At 45.8% G+C, this 17,392-nt stretch overlaps 1 protein-coding gene across 11 annotated transcripts in view; it reads right to left on the bottom strand.

Annotated features, from left to right (window-relative positions):
* LOC106751862 (rho guanine nucleotide exchange factor 17) overlaps positions 1-17,392 on the bottom strand; it is a 74,098-nt gene that overhangs the window by 34,823 nt on the left and 21,883 nt on the right. For 8 of the 11 annotated variants that reach the window (XM_014633072.1, XM_014633070.1, XM_014633075.1 and 5 more), the window contains exons 4-8: positions 16,595-16,831; positions 14,994-15,522; positions 11,766-12,236; positions 10,207-10,510; positions 9,434-9,734 (exon numbers count right to left, since the gene is read on the bottom strand). In XM_014633072.1, coding sequence (XP_014488558.1) covers positions 9,434-9,734; positions 10,207-10,510; positions 11,766-12,236; positions 14,994-15,522; positions 16,595-16,831 — 1,842 coding nt within the window. The remainder of the gene's footprint in view (positions 1-9,433; positions 9,735-10,206; positions 10,511-11,765; positions 12,237-14,993; positions 15,523-16,594; positions 16,832-17,392) is intronic. The other 3 variants (XM_014633080.1, XM_014633079.1, XM_014633077.1) reach the window with 2 other exon arrangements.

Genomic DNA, 17,392 nt, shown 5'->3' with positions numbered 1-17,392 from the left:
CTTATTTCGTCATTTTTGTCATCGTTATTAGGTATTGTATGTTTGAGGACAGAGAGGTGCTTCAGGCGAAGGATGTGAAAAAATGCCCCCTGCACTCGGAACTTCCTGGAAACTTTGTCGAGTCTCTCCCATAAATTTACCTATTTTTAATAAAAATACGGATTATACGGTGCATCTGCACCGACAAGCTCGCAAAATAGGAGAAGAAAAATAAGTCTTGGTAAATGTATGTCCTCAAACGCTTAGTTTCTGAGACGTAGCTGCCGAAATTAAAGAAGTTATTTTATTGATCAATCATGTTTTACAAATAAATATAACTAGATGCATAATATAAATTATTATAAAAATGGTTCAAAATGTCTGCCTCCTCATGAATGTACGATTGACGTCTAGAGAACGTGAAGAAGCGCGTTCGAATATTGCTTTATTATTTCTAACGTCACGTAATAATATACCAACGTCGCAATGCATAATTCTTTGGTTAATATTCAAAAATATAAAAAAATTAATAGGTATTACCTTTAAAAATATTAAAAACCGAGCTTTTGCGCGACATCTCGGTTTACCGAGACTCTTTTACTTATTTTCCGACACAGAATCTCTCCTGTAAGTTTGCCGGTAGAATTCAGACACACACACACACACTGCACACTAGATCCCTCGCTCTCTCATCCGTCATCTGCAAATTCGAATGAATAGCAGCGGAATTGTGAATTCTGTAAATCGGGGCGGAGAGGATCGCGCGGAATCAGTATAAATAGAACTAAACATCGCGAATAGTTGGTAGGCGCGCTCGGGCGCCGTTTAATACCGCGCTTGAAATTAAAGCTTAATTTAACGGGCAGCTTAACGTCGCGGACGATCGTCGGTCGCATTTAAATTTAAGTCACGCGCTCGCCGGCGGTTCCGATTTTACGACGACGTTCGAGCGGGACCGGAGGCTCTTAAGTTGCTCGCGCGTAACCGTACATTTTGTTCTTTCAAATAACAGATCTAATTCATAGCCGAGCGCGCGTTCTCGGCTGGTGAAATCGCTTCGAGGCGCGAGTGCATCCCCGCGTCGGCAACGGCTGGATTCACGCCCGAATAAACTCGTCCACGTGAGGATTCCGTTAAAGAAGTTGAACGCACGATTTATGCAAACCGTGCTGAACCGCGAGCGAGAACAATGACCGGCTGGTTTCGCGAGCGAGCGCGTGTTTACCGGCTGACGAGCGAGAGAGATCGATAAGTCCAGCGAAGCCCGAATACATCCTAATAAACAGACGTCTATTAACCCTTTGACTGCTATGGGCGCATGTGTGCGTCCGGCGCAAGCCATCGATGTAGACTATGGACGCAAATGCGCGCTCGGCGAAGGCTTTGGCTGTTTACTGCTGTCTCATGTCTTTTGTTTATATACAGAGTATTTATGTTACTTACTTGTTATTTGTTCAATTTTTCAATCTCCAATATCCAAACACATACATTATAATTATCAAATTATGGCCTTTTAAAACTTTACTATTGGTGAATAAACAATATATATTGAAAATAAAAAATGATTGGATTCATTTTGCAGTGGACAAAGTAATAGTAAATTGGATCGTGTATTATATTATAATCCGTTAATACGCCGCCGATAAGATCCATATTGCGCGCAAAAGTATTCAGTCCCCAGCGATCGCTACTGCCGGCCGCGCGCGAAGCGCTTCAACTTAGAGCAGTTAGCAGTCAAAGGGTTAAGACCAACTTCCTTCTTACGTGATAACGAGCAACCAATTGCCGCCACTAGTGTGTGTATTCGCGGGAAATCGCTCTCTCTCTCTCTCTCTCTCTCTCTCTTTCTTTGATCGAATTGCACATCGTCGACTCCAGCCGAGAAAAGAAAAAGCAAGGAAAACGCCGCCGTAATCTCGATCGATTCTATGTGTGCGGGGCTTCCGATTGACTTTGATTAATTGCAAGTTACCGTCATCACCATTCTTACGACAGAGAACCAAATACTCGCTTGTAAACAAGTAGAATCGCACTTCCTCATGAATCGTAATGAAAGTAGCAGTAAGATACGAAATGTTAGTAATAAAATTATATTCAGGCGCGCAATTTAATTTTAATTACCCGCGATTCGGAGTGCCATTAAAGAAAATGTAAGAAGTCATAATCATAACGATCATCGATATAATCAAAATGAGAGAATTAATATTACAATAAGGAAAAGAAAAAATCAATAGACTCGATGTGAAAAAAGAAAATTAGCATCATTATACGAAACATACTGTGAAAAATGTGCAGATAAGAAAAAGGGAGAATGAGAGAATCTCGCAACGGCGTAGCTAACATTAAAGAGCCGCCGCCGACGCGGGTGTCATCGAGGCGCGTGACTTCGGCGATTTTTCTTCGCGCGGAATGCGTCCGCGCAACCTCTGAATTATTCTATGCGAGGTGCATTTTTGCAACATCCCGCGGCCCATATTTATTTCGACGACGCTTGTTTAGTCTGCGCCGGGACCTGCGACGTCGGGATGGTTCGCTCGTGCTTCGCGCGCCGATTTAATAGGTTTATCAGGCCGCGCGGCAACGCGTGATACAATAATAAGTAGTCCGCGCCCTTGAGTTCGCGCTTTTTCTTAATATCGCGAAGCGCGAATGATCGCGCGTTCGCGTGTAAGGTGCGGGCGAAATAGATCAAATTTGACATTTGAACGAGAAAGGTTTGAAAATAAAAAAAGTTGAGATAACCCGCGTCAGTTCGCGATAATAAAATCACACACACACACACACACAAAATTGCGGCAAGCTCGGAAATGCAATTCCGTTCGCCTACAACGAACGGAGGTATGCTTTGCGCGCGCGATCTTGAGGTCGACCCGATCGAATTAAATATCGCGCAGCGGCCGACGAATGCCGCGAGAGAGTTGCGAAACCGCATGCGTTTGCCCGCCAAGTGGTTTATACGTTGTGCAAGTTAAATATTTAAATATTTCCCAGTAACACGCCGCGGCGAATGCTGCAACTACTTTGCTCGTGCGCTGCACTCGTCGGTTTATTCATAGATTATCCGGCAACATCCTGGTCTACCACGCGGTCGTGTATATAAATGCCGCTGTTCCACGATCGTTCTTCGATCCGATAGAAAGCGTCGCGAACGCGCCGTTGATTTACGGCCGTCCTTGCGCGCTTGGAAAAATCGACCGAATTCTGCGGCACATCCGGCTTCAAATCGAAATCTCTTGGCCGGTAATGATTTCAGAAAGTAAAGACGCGTTATAAAGAGTATGTTTGAAATGTATTTGTAATTTTTTATAAATATGTTGTTTAAAAGGAGAGAAATGATATTATATTTTAGGATTTTTATATATTTTATATATATATTTACCACATATATTATTATTGTATTAATTATATTATACACACAGGACGAGAGAGACAATAATGATCATCACCTTGGCTATCTTCAAAATATGATAATAGGAGAAAAATGTGTCTAATATAAATTACATTGATACCAATGGTCATCACTTCAAACAGGTTTTCAAGATATTTCGAGAGAATTAGTTCCCGCAAAAGATCCGAGTAATATTAACAAAGATATTAAAAGCTGGACTCGTAAATGAAAAAATACAAAGCTGTACTAAATAAAAAAGAGAGAGAGAGAGAGAGAGAGAGAGAGAATATGAAAGATCGGCGTAGCATTTTTATATCGTTCCGACGTGAAGAGAGCCGCTGAGACTGCCTAAGCCCTCCAAAGAACGCTGCAACGGTATCGGACGTAACTCGCATTTAATATCTCGCGTGCGATTCCTTTACGGTCTCCCTGAGACTGATACGAACGGCGAGTAATAAAAGTCGCCGGTACCTACCGATACCACCCACGTGCCTAGACGCGTCCGCACCTCTTAACAGTCAATGGAAGCACGATTACGCTATTGTTCGAAAGTTTATGGCCGGTCGACGGGCCTTTCATTATTTCGCACCGTCCGTGTATCTCTCGGCTGCCGCCGCGCTTTCCCGCCCGTCGAATCTCCGCCGTCGGGTACGCGCGGGTTTCTCTCTCTCTAAACTTCGTCCGATAATGCTGTCGATAAAGTCGAGAATTTGTACTCCCGGTCCACACGCACGCCGCTCCATCAGGGAAACTTGCCACTTCGGAAACGCGCGGATACCATCGCCGAGTATGCCGGAATACCGCGGCTCTTTCGTCGTTTCAATATTGAATNGGGGGGGGGGGGGGGGGGGGGACGCCGAGGGAGTGCCGGTTGACGGTCCACGTGAAAATTGTATAACGCGTACACTGAAACACATACAGATCACGCGACGCGGGATTTTCAGTTTTGTCTCCGCTTATTGGCACGAAGTCAAGGAAACGCGAAATAATAGAGTTCTCGGTGATTCTCTCTCTCTCTCTCTCTCTCTCTCTCTTTCGATCGCGCGAATGCCCGTAATTCTACGGCGTACGAAACTGTTTGTGCGAAATTCTACGGTCAGATTATTTCGACATTCTCCGAGCTTAATCACCGTTGCGTAGCGTCGAAATTACGTTACGTTGAATAAATTAACCATAAATTTGTGTTTCCGCGGTGACGCAAATTGTAAATTTATTATTACGACGCGAATAAGCCGATATCTCTCTCTCTCTCTCTCTCTCTCTCTCTCTCTGAAACCAATGTAACGGAAATTTATTCCAAACTTTCAATAGCCTTGTGCGTCATAATGATTAATTATTAACGCCCGACCAGAGAAGAAGCAGGAATGCGAGCGCATACAATAAAAAGACAAAATTGGAAAGGTTTCCACGGACATTCAATGGCGAGCTTTCGCCGTACGCGATGGGTAGGAGTTCGGTATTACGTCACTCACGTCACGACGGTCGACGTGAATTTCATGAATGGAACGCAAAATTCACGACGCCTGGGCGTCGTGACGTCAGCGGTAAACATGACGTCGACCGAGGGTCTCCCCGCATCCACGGAGGAAATAGTTCGCTACTACTGCGCGGTGAAAACGCGGCTGCGTACAAACGAAGCGAGTGGTATTGCTACCGCTGTTGCTGCGGACGCAGGTCAGCTTGCCGCGGATTGCTTCTCCCGCATGTAAAAACGCGGCTCTGACCAAACTCGTTCTCTCTCTCTCTCCCTCTCTCCCTCTTGTATTATTTTATTCTATTTATAAGCATAATTGATTAATGCATCGCGTGTATATCAAGGCACACTTAATATCGCGTTTTAAATGAAATCATTTCAGTTCTTACGTGAAATTTTTCAATATTTATTTATTTAAGAGAAATTTTTATTCTTTACTTCGTAATCATTTAACTACTTATGGCACGAATTATAATATATACCTAATTATTAATCATTATGTATTGCTTATTTGGGCGCTTGAGGGATTTTGTACCAAAGCGCAGAATAAATGATGCTTTCTCTCTCTCGCCATGACGACTGTAAGCGGCGCACGCCGGCGCGATATCGCCATAAATGTATTTCGCCTCGCGCCATAAACAATTCTGCTTTCTCTCAGCGATGAAACTGTGCTTTCCTTCGCTGTGACTAATTTCTGCCGCGTGTGTGCGTCGCGTTGCTACGCGATATAAATTCCTCGAAGAGCCCCGTTAATCTTCGTCCGCGGACCAAGATCCACCCGAGCCACCATTCCGTACCGGGATTCTTACGGACTTAAAGTCTCGCGGCGGAATTTCGAAGAATATTTCTCGCGCTAAGAAGTGCATTTGTCGTTATTGCTATGACCGCGGATCTACCTTCAATGCGCCGTGGAATGGGAGCGCATATAAATCGTTTATTCGAGAAACTTCGGCTTTCGTTGCATTATGACTTCCTGCATGTGAACGACTTTTTCGAAATATCATTAGACGTAGACTCAAGTTAGAATTTCGAATAGGCGCGTTCATGAAAAAAAATGTTAGATGAAACGAATGAAATATAAGGAAACTAAAAACGTGCCAATAATATAGTAATAACATTAAATAAGTAAATGGAATAACTATGATTAGAGATTTATAAATTATTAGAATGTTATAGCGCGGTAATGGCTTTAAAAGCTCAATATTGCAAAATGTCGTACATGGTGCGCGGCAGCGTAACTTCCTTATTTTAAATGCCCGCCTTAAAAAAGTAACGGTCGTAGAGGGGCGCTAGTGGTCTCATTTGAGAGAGGGGATCCTAAAGTTTTCTTCATCCCTCGGTCAGTCGCCATCATGCGTTGGAACAGTGAGGAGCGCGCGTTTGCCGTAGAAGCGTACTTTTCTAACGGCAATTCGGTGATTACAACCCAGCGTGTCTTCAGAAATCACTTTAATGTAGCCTCGAGAACTCCATCAGAGGCCTTTGCATTCGCCAAAAGTGACTGTTTGGTGTGCGATTTCATCAGTTGGGATCGTTGGTCCATGATTTTTTGAAGAAAATCAGGTCACAGTAACAGTCAATTCAGGCCGTTATGTGAGCATGCTCGAGGATTTTTTTTCCCACGACTTGATGAAATGGACTTAGGGGACATATGGTTCCAACAAGACGGAGCAACAGCTCACACTTCAAGGGCATCGATGGCCGTTCTGAGGAACCACTTCCCAGGGCGACTCATCTCCCTGAGGGGTGGTTTGGAGTGGCCAGCTCGCTCTCCCGATTTGGCCCTTTGCGATTTTTTTTTGTGGGGTTTTTTGAAATCCCGCGTTTACGCCAACCGTCCAAGGACCTTAGAAGACCTGAAGGCCAACATTCGGGAAGAAACGGCCAACATACCCGTCGCTATGCTCGAAAGAGTAATGACAAACGCCAGAATTTGGTTTGCCCAGTGTATAGACAATGGGGGGCGTCACCTTTCGGATATGATTTTCAAAACCATGTAAGATAAAACTTTAGATGTCTACCTACATTATTAAAAAAAAAAAAGAAAAAATGTGCCTCATAAAATGCATTTTATTGAATTTTGAAAAAAGGAAGTTACGCTGCCGCACCCTGTACAATTCACTTTAATCGCAAGAAAGCGTCTAAACTTCTTTCATTTATAATTACACTCTCGGTGTATCCATGCTTTTACAGATAAACCCGATACCCGAGATTTAAGTATTATTTTCTATACGGATTTACCTTTTAACAATCATATTCAAAGCATTGTTGCATCTGCCTTTGGTTAGCTTGGTTTTATTAAACGAGTTTCTACGCATTTTAAGAATGTTAATATTCTTAAATTATTTATTACTAATTAATTACTATTAACTGCTTATACGATTTGAGCGCTTGAGGGGTTTTGTTCCAGAGCGTAGAATAATACTAATTAATTACTATTTATAATTAATTCCGTTCATAAATAGTGATTATGATTGTGATTATGATGAAGTAAAAAGCAAATATATATAAAATGAATAAAATATCGACACGTAGATGTTTCGGTATTTTCCGCCGATTTCTCACGAGGTCTCACAAAGTTCTCACGCGTTACGTCTAGCGAATAACGCTAAGATTCCAGGATGCACCGAACGTCGCCGTTAATAACACCTAACGTTTTAACATTTCACGCGCGATATTCCGCGATCATGAGCGAATCTTTCGATCGGCGTGAGAATCCGTCTGGCTCTTAATAGGAACGAGCGGAGAACGTGACCAACTTATGGCGACATCTTTAAGTGATATATTTGCGGCCGCCAAGGACTCGTGGATAAAACGGGCCTATCGTGGTTCTTTGTTGTTCTTTCCAGATGACAAACAGTGGCGGACAGAGAACACGGACGTTGCATAAACTTCATCGGAATTGCGTAAAATTCTACCGTGGAATGTACGAGGCGAACAACGCTTCGACCGTCGAACAGGTTGTTGAAAATAATAGAATGCAGTCGTGGGAAAAGTTCTATCACAGACGTTCGTTTCAATCCGGTGGTGAAATTTTTTTTCCGTTTCGACGTAGAAGAATCAAGGCCAACCTAGATATTTAAATCATTCCAATTCGGTCTATACGACCTGATCCGCTCGTAAAGTAACATTCACTGGCGACTTGATAAATATTTTAAAATGCGGCACGACTCTTCGCGGTGTTATTGTTGCGTTATTTTCAGTTGTAATTCAGAAGTGTTTCCTTAACTTCCGAGTTGCCAGAAATATCCTCAAGGGTACCCTTGCACGAAGAATAAGTATCAACGCGTGTTTATCAACTCGTATAGAAAAATTGAGAGATCTATTGAGAAATGATTAAACCTAATTGTCAAAACTATGTATCGTCGAATTAAAATTAAAGAAGCCGTCGAGAGGTAAAATTTTGCCGATATATTAATAATATCGAAGAAGATAATTCGCGTGACTTTTTCGCAATTTCATTCCCTTGTTTGCCCCTTTTCCTTGGTTCATTTTCGTAATATCTTACCGAAGCGAGTAACGACTGATTAATTTTTTTCGGTGGGTCGAAGCTCCGCGTGAGAGGCGCACGGGTCGCTTTTGCCGATAAGCGCATACGCCGCGCAAGGTCGCGAAGGTTGCGTCAAAACGCACGCGGACCATCGTGTCGACGTCGAAGACCGGTCCCCAGGTACGCCTAACCCGCCAGGAATATCCACGTACACGCCCCCGCTGTGCCAGAATCGTAGGGACGCTATACCAACCTCGAGTGCACTGGCCAAAGCACGGACTCATCCGAGAAATATGGCCGTACATTATTATTAGATTATGTTTTCGGCGCTGGAACGTCGAACGAGCGCGGAGCTCGGCCATTCGTACCCGATTTCGGTTCACCGGCGCTTCCTCTTCGTGATCGTCCGGCCAGATGTTGCAGCGCCGAGCCAGGGAGATACGGAGCGGATAAGGATGATCAGCGTCTTTGTATCCGACTCGGCGGAGAAGCGGAGTCAAAATTCCTTGGCTCGCGTTCACATTTAGCGCGAAATGTCTCGTGCCGAGATTTATCCGATTAATAAGATCATCTCTTTCTCTCTCTCTTTTCTTCGCGAGAATTAGTCACAAACGTGGGCGAAAGTTTAAGACCCGAGTAAAATCTCCCCTTTCGTAGAAGTTGTTCAATAAGCAAATAATACTCATATCGATTCGATTTCTTCAACTACCATAGGGAACACGATCAAAGATGTTTACTACTCGGGAAGTCTCACGAGGTCAGCGTATCTTCATCGGAAGCTGAAAATAGGAACTCCATTGCGGATTTAGAGCGCGAACGTCGTCGGCCTCATCGTCGCGTTCGATTGAAGTTCTAACGAGACGCGACGACCTCGCGCGATTCTTCTTGCAACAGGCGTGAGAAAGAAAGAAGACACCCGAGTTCGAAACCCCGGAGAAATCGGCTCGTCGGTTAATCAAGGCGAGCGTGCATGCATCAAACGCGCTCGATAACGAACGCGAGAACCGCGCGGACGAGCGCCTTATCTCCGTCGTATCGCGAAAAAAAAAAAATACGGCATTGTAACCGGCAATTTATATCGAAGCGAGATAATCTGACTCACGTTTCGATGCGCCGGTGCGCGAGCCACCCTCTCCGAGGAACCTCTCAGCAACTCCGCGAGCAACTCGGGGCTCGGCCCCGGAAGTCCCTCGAGTTTCGTCGGGCTGGAGGTCGTCCGATGGTGGCAGGGCGTGGGCGGCTCGGAGCCGCTGTTGTTGCTGCTCGCGTTGTACGAGAGATTCGCGGAGATCTTCCGGCGAGGGCGAAGGCCCTCCTCGAGCGCGATGTCGGTGGTGCGCGGCTTCGCCATCTCGGCCTCCAGCATCTGCCCGTAGGGTCCGCGCAGCGGCCTCTTGCTGTACCTTCAGATTGAAAGCGAGGGGTCTCGTATTAACTCGATAGTAAGCGACAACAAAGTAAATGAGTTGGAATTTGTCGAGCGAGAGATATATTTTCAATTCGATCGAAATTAATCAGTCAATATCGGGTGAGAGAGATCTCTCGCTAACAACTCAACGAGTTCATTAGATCGATAGATGTTTCGAAAATTCGGAGTAGGAGAAATTATTATTAATTTGTTATCTTTGTAGGTAGGTTGCCGGCAGGAAACCAGTTATCTCCTTGGATCAGGCTGCTAATAATAGCACGCGGACCCGACTTTTTCTTCGAGTAATAAAGGAATGTAACGTCTCGCACAGAACGTGGAAGAGTAGGTGAGCGAAAGAAAACGAGTAGAGGCTTCGTAGGCCTAACATGTTACTGTCAGGAAGGATTCGGATGGAGAAGGAGCGAGCTGAGTGAGTCGGGGCTCTTCCGTTCTATTTCTCCGGTTACCTTCGAGGCGTGTGGCCCTCGCAGTCGGACAGGTCGCTGGGCGTCGCAGGTGGCTCGTCTCTTTCCTCGCTGCTCTGAGCCGACAGCTTGTTCCTGTCCGCGTCCAAGGGCTCCGGCCATTGAGTTATGTACACGCCCTTCCTCCTCTTGCTGGTGTCGCCCCGATATCGTCTCGCTTTGCCAGAAGGCGAGGACGCCTCCGAGGGTGTCTCGCTCAGAGCCTCGCTGCCCTCGCTCGCTTGACTCAGCCGCGGCTCCTCGGGAGGTGGCGTGATGATCACCTCGTGCGGTTCTATCCTGGTTTCTACAAAATTATTCCCGTTTTCTCATCCGCCTCTCATCTGTCGTAATGTTTACGAGAAGGAAAGGGATCAGCTGTTCATATAATACTGACGATTATCGGGCCGAGTTCTTAGCTGCGGCTGCTAAAAACTAGAGAAAAAATTGAGTAAATTAACTAAATTTCAGTTGAGTATTGAATATTACGTTTTCTCAAGAGTGTAATCGTCCTTACGGCCAATACGTTCTCACGGATGTGAAGCGCGAGAATCTGCTATCGAAGGGATAATAATATTTTTCCTCGAGTCAAGAGACCGTTAACGGCAATTTAATGGCAAATTCAGCGCAGGAAACGTTTCCGTCGAACGATTCGCGCGATCGATCTTAGAATGGAAAATCGAGTTTATCGTTGACGCGCGATCGAATCAAATAGACGTCCATATACTTGGCGATGTCGGACGGGGGCTGATGCGAGAGAGGGGGTGTGGGAGGACTATTTTCGGTGCATCGACAGGGGCACGGGTACAAAGGTGCACGCAAGTTCCATGTTATTTTGCGCGGCACTATTTTCAGAACGGTGGGTGCCAGGGTGGAAATATATACACATATATATAGACGTTTGAGCGTCATTGAGTTATAGCCATCTTCATTGATGACTTCACGCGCTGCCGCCTCTCTCTCACGCGGCGCTGGAGGGCCGCCGCTATTCACAATAAATGATGAACCGCGCGCGCATTTCTCAAGCGATGACGACAATCACACCCGCGGCACACACACTGTTTTCTTCGTTTCTTCCGACCGCGCGTTGTTTCCAACGCGCCGATGAGCAACGCCGCGCGAAAATTCGAGCAAACAGATCTTGCCCGCTCGCTCGCGCGACTCCCACGCGAGTGTATTTCCGTTTTATATCCTGCCGAGATACTCTCGCACAATCGATCCGCTACTACGGACCGAGCGGAAACTTTGCTCTCTAACTGCCTCGGGATTCCGCACCGCCCGCCGTTGTTTTTTTTTCTCTACGGGATTACGCACCGTACGCGTGTGTATGTGTGTGTGTGTGCACGCGTGTCTCTCAGCGAGATCTGAGGTTCTTTTTATCGGAGCGAGCCCGCGAGGTGAGACAATGGGGATCGATGTCACAGTGGATGAAGTGAAAATGAAATTGAACAGAGGGAAGCTTCAAGTCAAAGAAACATCATATTACATTGGTTTTCCACCGAAAAACTCACACGTAACTCGAAACTGAAGTCAGATTATTTGAAATAACGACTGGGTCTAACCTTTCTGAACGGTCTCCTCGACGGTGTTGCCGTCGACCATCGGGTAGACCGACTCGTGGTTGACGACCTCGACGACCGGCGCATCCGACTGCGAGACGAGGTCGACCCTCGGCTCATTCGTCTCCGGTGCCAGCGGTTCCGGGCTGGTGAGCGCGCTGGAAGTCGCCAGGCTGTCGGAGCCATCGCTTCTTGGTCGGATCTCCTCGAGATTGCCTTGCTGGGGTACACCGAGGCCCTCGGCGGAGCCGACGGCGCTGTCGACGCTGGGCGTCGACGTCCTCGGGCTCTGCCGATTCGGACTGTTCTGCGGTGTTGTGCCGGCCGACGTCGCGTCGCCGCGACGACGGGGCAGCGTGCTCGCACGCACGTCCTTCGACGATTCGGTGCGATTCGACGTAGCGATCGGTTGGCTCTTCTGTCGATTCGCTGGAAGAGGAAAGTGCGAGTTCGCGCTGAAAGTAAAATCTGCGTCTTGCAGAGATTCACCGGCGGTTAGTGAGGCCTGTCCGTGCACTCTTCCGTTCTGAAATTATCCTAAAGTTTCCTTTCAATCGCGACAGTTTCTCGAAGCTACCGTTCACTCAGGAGAATATATTAATATTGATGTTGTAGTAATTAAAGTTGCCCTGTTATAGCGCGCGTGAAATAAATCACGCATCTCTTTCTCGTTAATTCCTGCAAGGCTTGTGAACGCAATATATCGGATCGACTCGAATGTTTCTTCAATAATAATTCTTTGGCCTTCTGTTTTTCTCGACGGTGATTTTCGAACCAAATTTGAGAAAAAATCGTGCGAAAAACTTTCCGACTGACCCATTATCATATTATAACGATCTCCGATGGTTATACCTCTCTTTTCAGCAATGGTAACATACACTGATCTCGACAGAGACCTATTTTTACGAGCTAAGATGTCGGAAGAGCAAATAACGGGACGCAAGACAGACAATCGGACTTTATCTGCCTGGAGCGTGTCAAACATTGTAACCGTTAATTGCGACATCACGGAAAGGCAGATTTCCGTGCAAATTCGAGTGGCTCCCGTAGACATCCCCAACTGACGTATTCCAGAGGCGTGTTACGCGCGTAACCGTTTTTAATAATAACTCAAGTACTCTTGCACCGAGTGTGCAACAGTAAGGCCGTCTCGCGGTCGCGAGGGAAGGCTAGACGTTAGAGGCGGGATGAGAGAGAAGCGGAGGAAGTCCTAATTACCTCCTCGAGTGTCACGTAAGTTTGGCAGCGCTCTTAGGCCGAGGAGGTGGACCATTCCAATAATAACAAACAGACCGTGCGAGACGAGTGGAGATCTCGAAGACGCGAAGTAGCGCGCACCTCGTTGGCGGAGTTCCGGAGAACGCGCTGCGACCGATTAAGATGTACGATACAAAACTCCGTTCCGTATAATTGAACAGTAGAAAGAGAGAGAGAGAGAGAGAGACGATTTCTAAATTTTCATTACGATCGATACGACAAGTTTTACTCATCATAGTATTTCCTTTTTCACACACAAGCATAGATAAAATTTTCATGCATTTGCGGAATGGAAATATAAATTTGTTGAAATTATCACAGATTATATATTTCAATCAGTGCATTAAATCGAATGTTAATTACATATCTTACGAAAAAAAGAAATGGAAAATACCTCTCTCGTATTTCTCTCGAAATTCTCTCTCAGCGGCAATTAAATCGGCATTGTATTGCTCACAACTCGATTAAACGTTAGTCACTCGACAATTTACGCTGATTGTTAGCCGAGGCGACGAATGATAATTCCGAAATAATTTCGACCATCAAGATCTGTGAAAATCCGAACACGACTTGTCGTGAGGTGTGTATTCGATAAAATTTATTTAATCTCCGCACGAGGTAAACACAGCAAGCAGTCAGATAAATAGATTTGGCTTCCAATCCCGAGAAGAAGTGACTTGGGCAAGCGCGGAAATCCTGGCGACGATATTTCAGGAGCACCTGGTTATCCGTGCCCGCGTTTCGGGCGTAAAAGGTGTCTCGAAAGATTTGTTGACGCGGAAGCGTGAAGTGTTTCCGGCTTGCCAACGGGCCGTCGCTTTTTCGCGCCTTCGACGACGTCACAGGAAATTCTACTATATTTCATATCTCTCGTTATAATCATCTCATATCTTCTCGTTATAATAATGTTGCCATCTGTTCAGCAAAAACATCTTCGCGATACGCCTTTTACTACATAATTCGTTGGTATTCTTGACGATAAGATCTAGTGATACATACGTACGCTTTTCAAATAATAAATGATTAATAAGTCTAAATGAATGCAAACTGTTTCATTTTTTTTTTCAATTTTAATTTGTCAAAATAAAAATTCTGATTTAATCCCTAATTATTGAAGAAACATTCGAGTCCCTTTATCATCCTGCGAGATAAATGAATATTTATGGCAAACAACGCGCATACAGGTCAAGGGCACCAGGTGCTTTATATTACTGGGACCGTCATTAGAAATTCGAAGCTCGTTGAAAGATGCATTTAACACCTTTCTTATTTCTAGTCTTCCATTATGCAACCGAAACTACCGCGGTATGTAGTTCAGGGTTGAAACCTAATGCAAGGCTGTCACCGTGGCGTTATTTTAGTTCCGGGTTTGCGGTGTTTTACGAAGAGCCACGTGGATTGTTCAGGAGGGGACATCCCCGAAATTATTATTTACGTTATATAACATTATGCTGAGTCACAACATGATCATATTTCAACATACAAAAATACGACAAAGCTATAATCGTTCTCCTAATCTCCCGAAGTCGGGTTTAAATTTAACGAGACAATGATTCACACGCAGATCGAATTATCCGCGATATCGTAAATTAATTCTGGCAATGCAAAATATAATACATGACAATAATAATGAGTAATCAACATTTTTTTCTTTATGATATATTTATAGAGAGATGAAATATATCATTGACGTGTAAAATAAAATATTCAATTTTATGATTCACGTATGATCATTATAAAGATTACATCCTGGCGTTGAAAATTCGCCCGTATCTAAAAAAGACAGTAACCAACGAGATCAACAAGATTGATCGGTTCAGTCGGTGGGTGTCCTTAAATTCCCTTCCGTTTGGCTCGACGCGATGAAATGTGCGCGCGCAATCTACACATCGGTCTCCTAACGGGCTTAATTAGACTCTTTCTCTCTTCGAGAGATCGACCTAATAAGCTCAGCCGGCCTTCGTGACATCTTACCTTGATTAAAGTCCACCTGGCCGAAGGAGGCGCTCCTGAAGGGCGCGCCGGCCCTGTGAAAGGCGAGCAACCCACGCGGCTCCAGCCTGGTGATGGCGTCCCGGGCCTCCCCCTCGTTGCCGGAAGCGGCGTTCAGATTATCGCACAGATCGTCCACACTAGTAGCACTGTCCACCACGGAATCACTGTACTGTCTCAAGTGCTTCGCCGCCTCCGCACTGGCGTTCGGCTCGCTCCTGAGGTCACTGACGTCACCACTGTTTCTCTCGGGTCTGCCCGATCTCGAGGACTTCCTCGAGTCCTGGCAGGACTTCCTGCTGTACGCGTTGTTGTTCCCTGAGCGATCACTGAGACACTCTTCACTGACACTCTCACTGCGGACAATTGTCTTCGGATGTTCATCCCGCCGTGCCTGCTGCTGTTGCTGGGATTGCTGATTGTTACCGCCGTGTTGGCTCCCTTCGCTGTACGTGTAGCTGCGTTGAGACGGCCGGCCATCGCAACGGCCGCAGCCGGAATTCGAGCCCGTCTGAAAGAATCGTTCAACAGTCGCGATAGATCTCATCGAATCTACCTGGCGAAACCCTGCCCTACCCCCCCCCCCCCCCCCCCCCNCCCCCCCCCCCCCCCCACTTCGTTAGTGGGCGAATTTCGATCGAGCGTTTAATTTCACGCGGGCAGCGAGTCAAGATGTTGATTTTACCGGCGTTTATTTATGTATGCGACACATATGAAAGGTCACCGTGGATTTGCGTCACGATGTCACGAACTCGATGTCACGTTCGTCAGATCTCGTTGCAACGCAGTGACAATATCGTCGTAACAAAGGAGAGTGTCGGCACGAAGGAGACACGCGATACGCGACACATTACGATAGACGAGAACAAACATTGCTCAGTCCCCGCATATGTATGTAAATTGCAGAGGATATGATGCATTCGTTACGAGTGTACCGTGGAATGCACAGTGTTCGGCGAATTCTTCTGACAAAGGCCCGGCCGTAAAATTCAGAGGGACTCTTCTCGGAACGAGCAGCAAGATGGAATGTTTTTAACAATGATACATCGAACTTTTACACGCATCAAAGCAGTATCTGCTTGTAAAATATGTACGTTCCCCGCGTGTATTCTTCCAAGTGGCATTATCGACGTCGTTGATAGGAAGCGACTAAACTAATCCGAGATCTATCTGACTTATTCCTCCCGAAGTGCGAGAATATTTTCTCATTCACTCTCTTTCTCCCGCACAACTTGGCTGCCGAGAATATGAAAAGTAGCCTCTGTAATTGCAAAATACGACGGAGAAAATGCACGTTATATTTCTCGAAAATTCATTCGGAGACACGCACCATTAAGTGGGGATCGTTACGCGAATAAATGATTAATTGACCGCGCAATTTCTCTCTTCGTGCGCTCGTTATTTCCACGATAAAATAACGATATTTCAATATTAGTCGTAATGTGTGGTCGCGCAAAGTATTCGTCTTCTTGGCAGAAGCGGGAGCACAGGGAAGAACGTAAAAAAGGACTCGGTAACGCGAGACACCGCTGGTTCGCGCGAAAACGTCGGCCTCTCGTCACCATGACGTTGGAATTCCTCACCTGCGGATAATTTTGAGACGACGGCTGGTATCCGCTCGGGGGAGGGGAGGAAGCCTGTACCCGCGACGGTCTTCTGGGTGGCGGGACCGGTGCCGGTCCCTTGAGCTTCTCGGTGAGTTCGCGAAGGCGCTCGGCCTTCTCGCTGCGGGGGCCGGAAGAGGACTTCTTGCCACTTCCTCCTCCGCCCCCGCTCCACCGAAACCTGTGCAGTCGGTCCACCGCTATCACTGCTGGTTCCTGCGGCCGGACAAGGGAAAACAAATAAATCTCTCACAACGGCTCGGCTTATGCGAACACCCGTCCTCCCTCTCGCCTTTTCCATTGTTCACAATTTTCTATTTTCATAATAATACAAAACAACGTCGACGAGACTCGACAGCTTTAAGCTTTAGTCAGATTTGTTCGCTGATTCTTTTCGAGTGGTTTTTAATAATCGCAATGTGCAGAATTTGCTACAGGGCGCTTCGCTTCCACCACATTATTTATTTTACAATTATAGGGAAATTTCGTAGACAGTTTTTTCTTGATGGAAATGTTGGTGGAGGTCTTATATATTTTGTAATATTGTGTATTTTCGTTACTAAGTGTCAAATTAAAATGTTATCAAGCTCGCAACTTGAAATCACAAGCTGAAGAATGTAGTTTGGACGTTCATTTGATTCCTTGAAATATAATTCATAAAAAACCATCCTGCTTCTTACAGTTGTAATTTCCAAATTATCGATGCCTCGACGATTTTGCCAAGGAAAATTCGCCTCGAAATCGGCCACGGAATCTGTCGCTGATAAGTAATGCGGA

Source organism: Dinoponera quadriceps, unplaced genomic scaffold (genome assembly GCF_001313825.1).
Source record: "Dinoponera quadriceps isolate SergipeBrazil2010 unplaced genomic scaffold, ASM131382v1 scaffold316, whole genome shotgun sequence".
Taxonomy (NCBI): Eukaryota; Metazoa; Arthropoda; class Insecta; order Hymenoptera; family Formicidae; genus Dinoponera; species Dinoponera quadriceps.
This window is presented reverse-complemented; position numbering and strand designations above follow the sequence as displayed.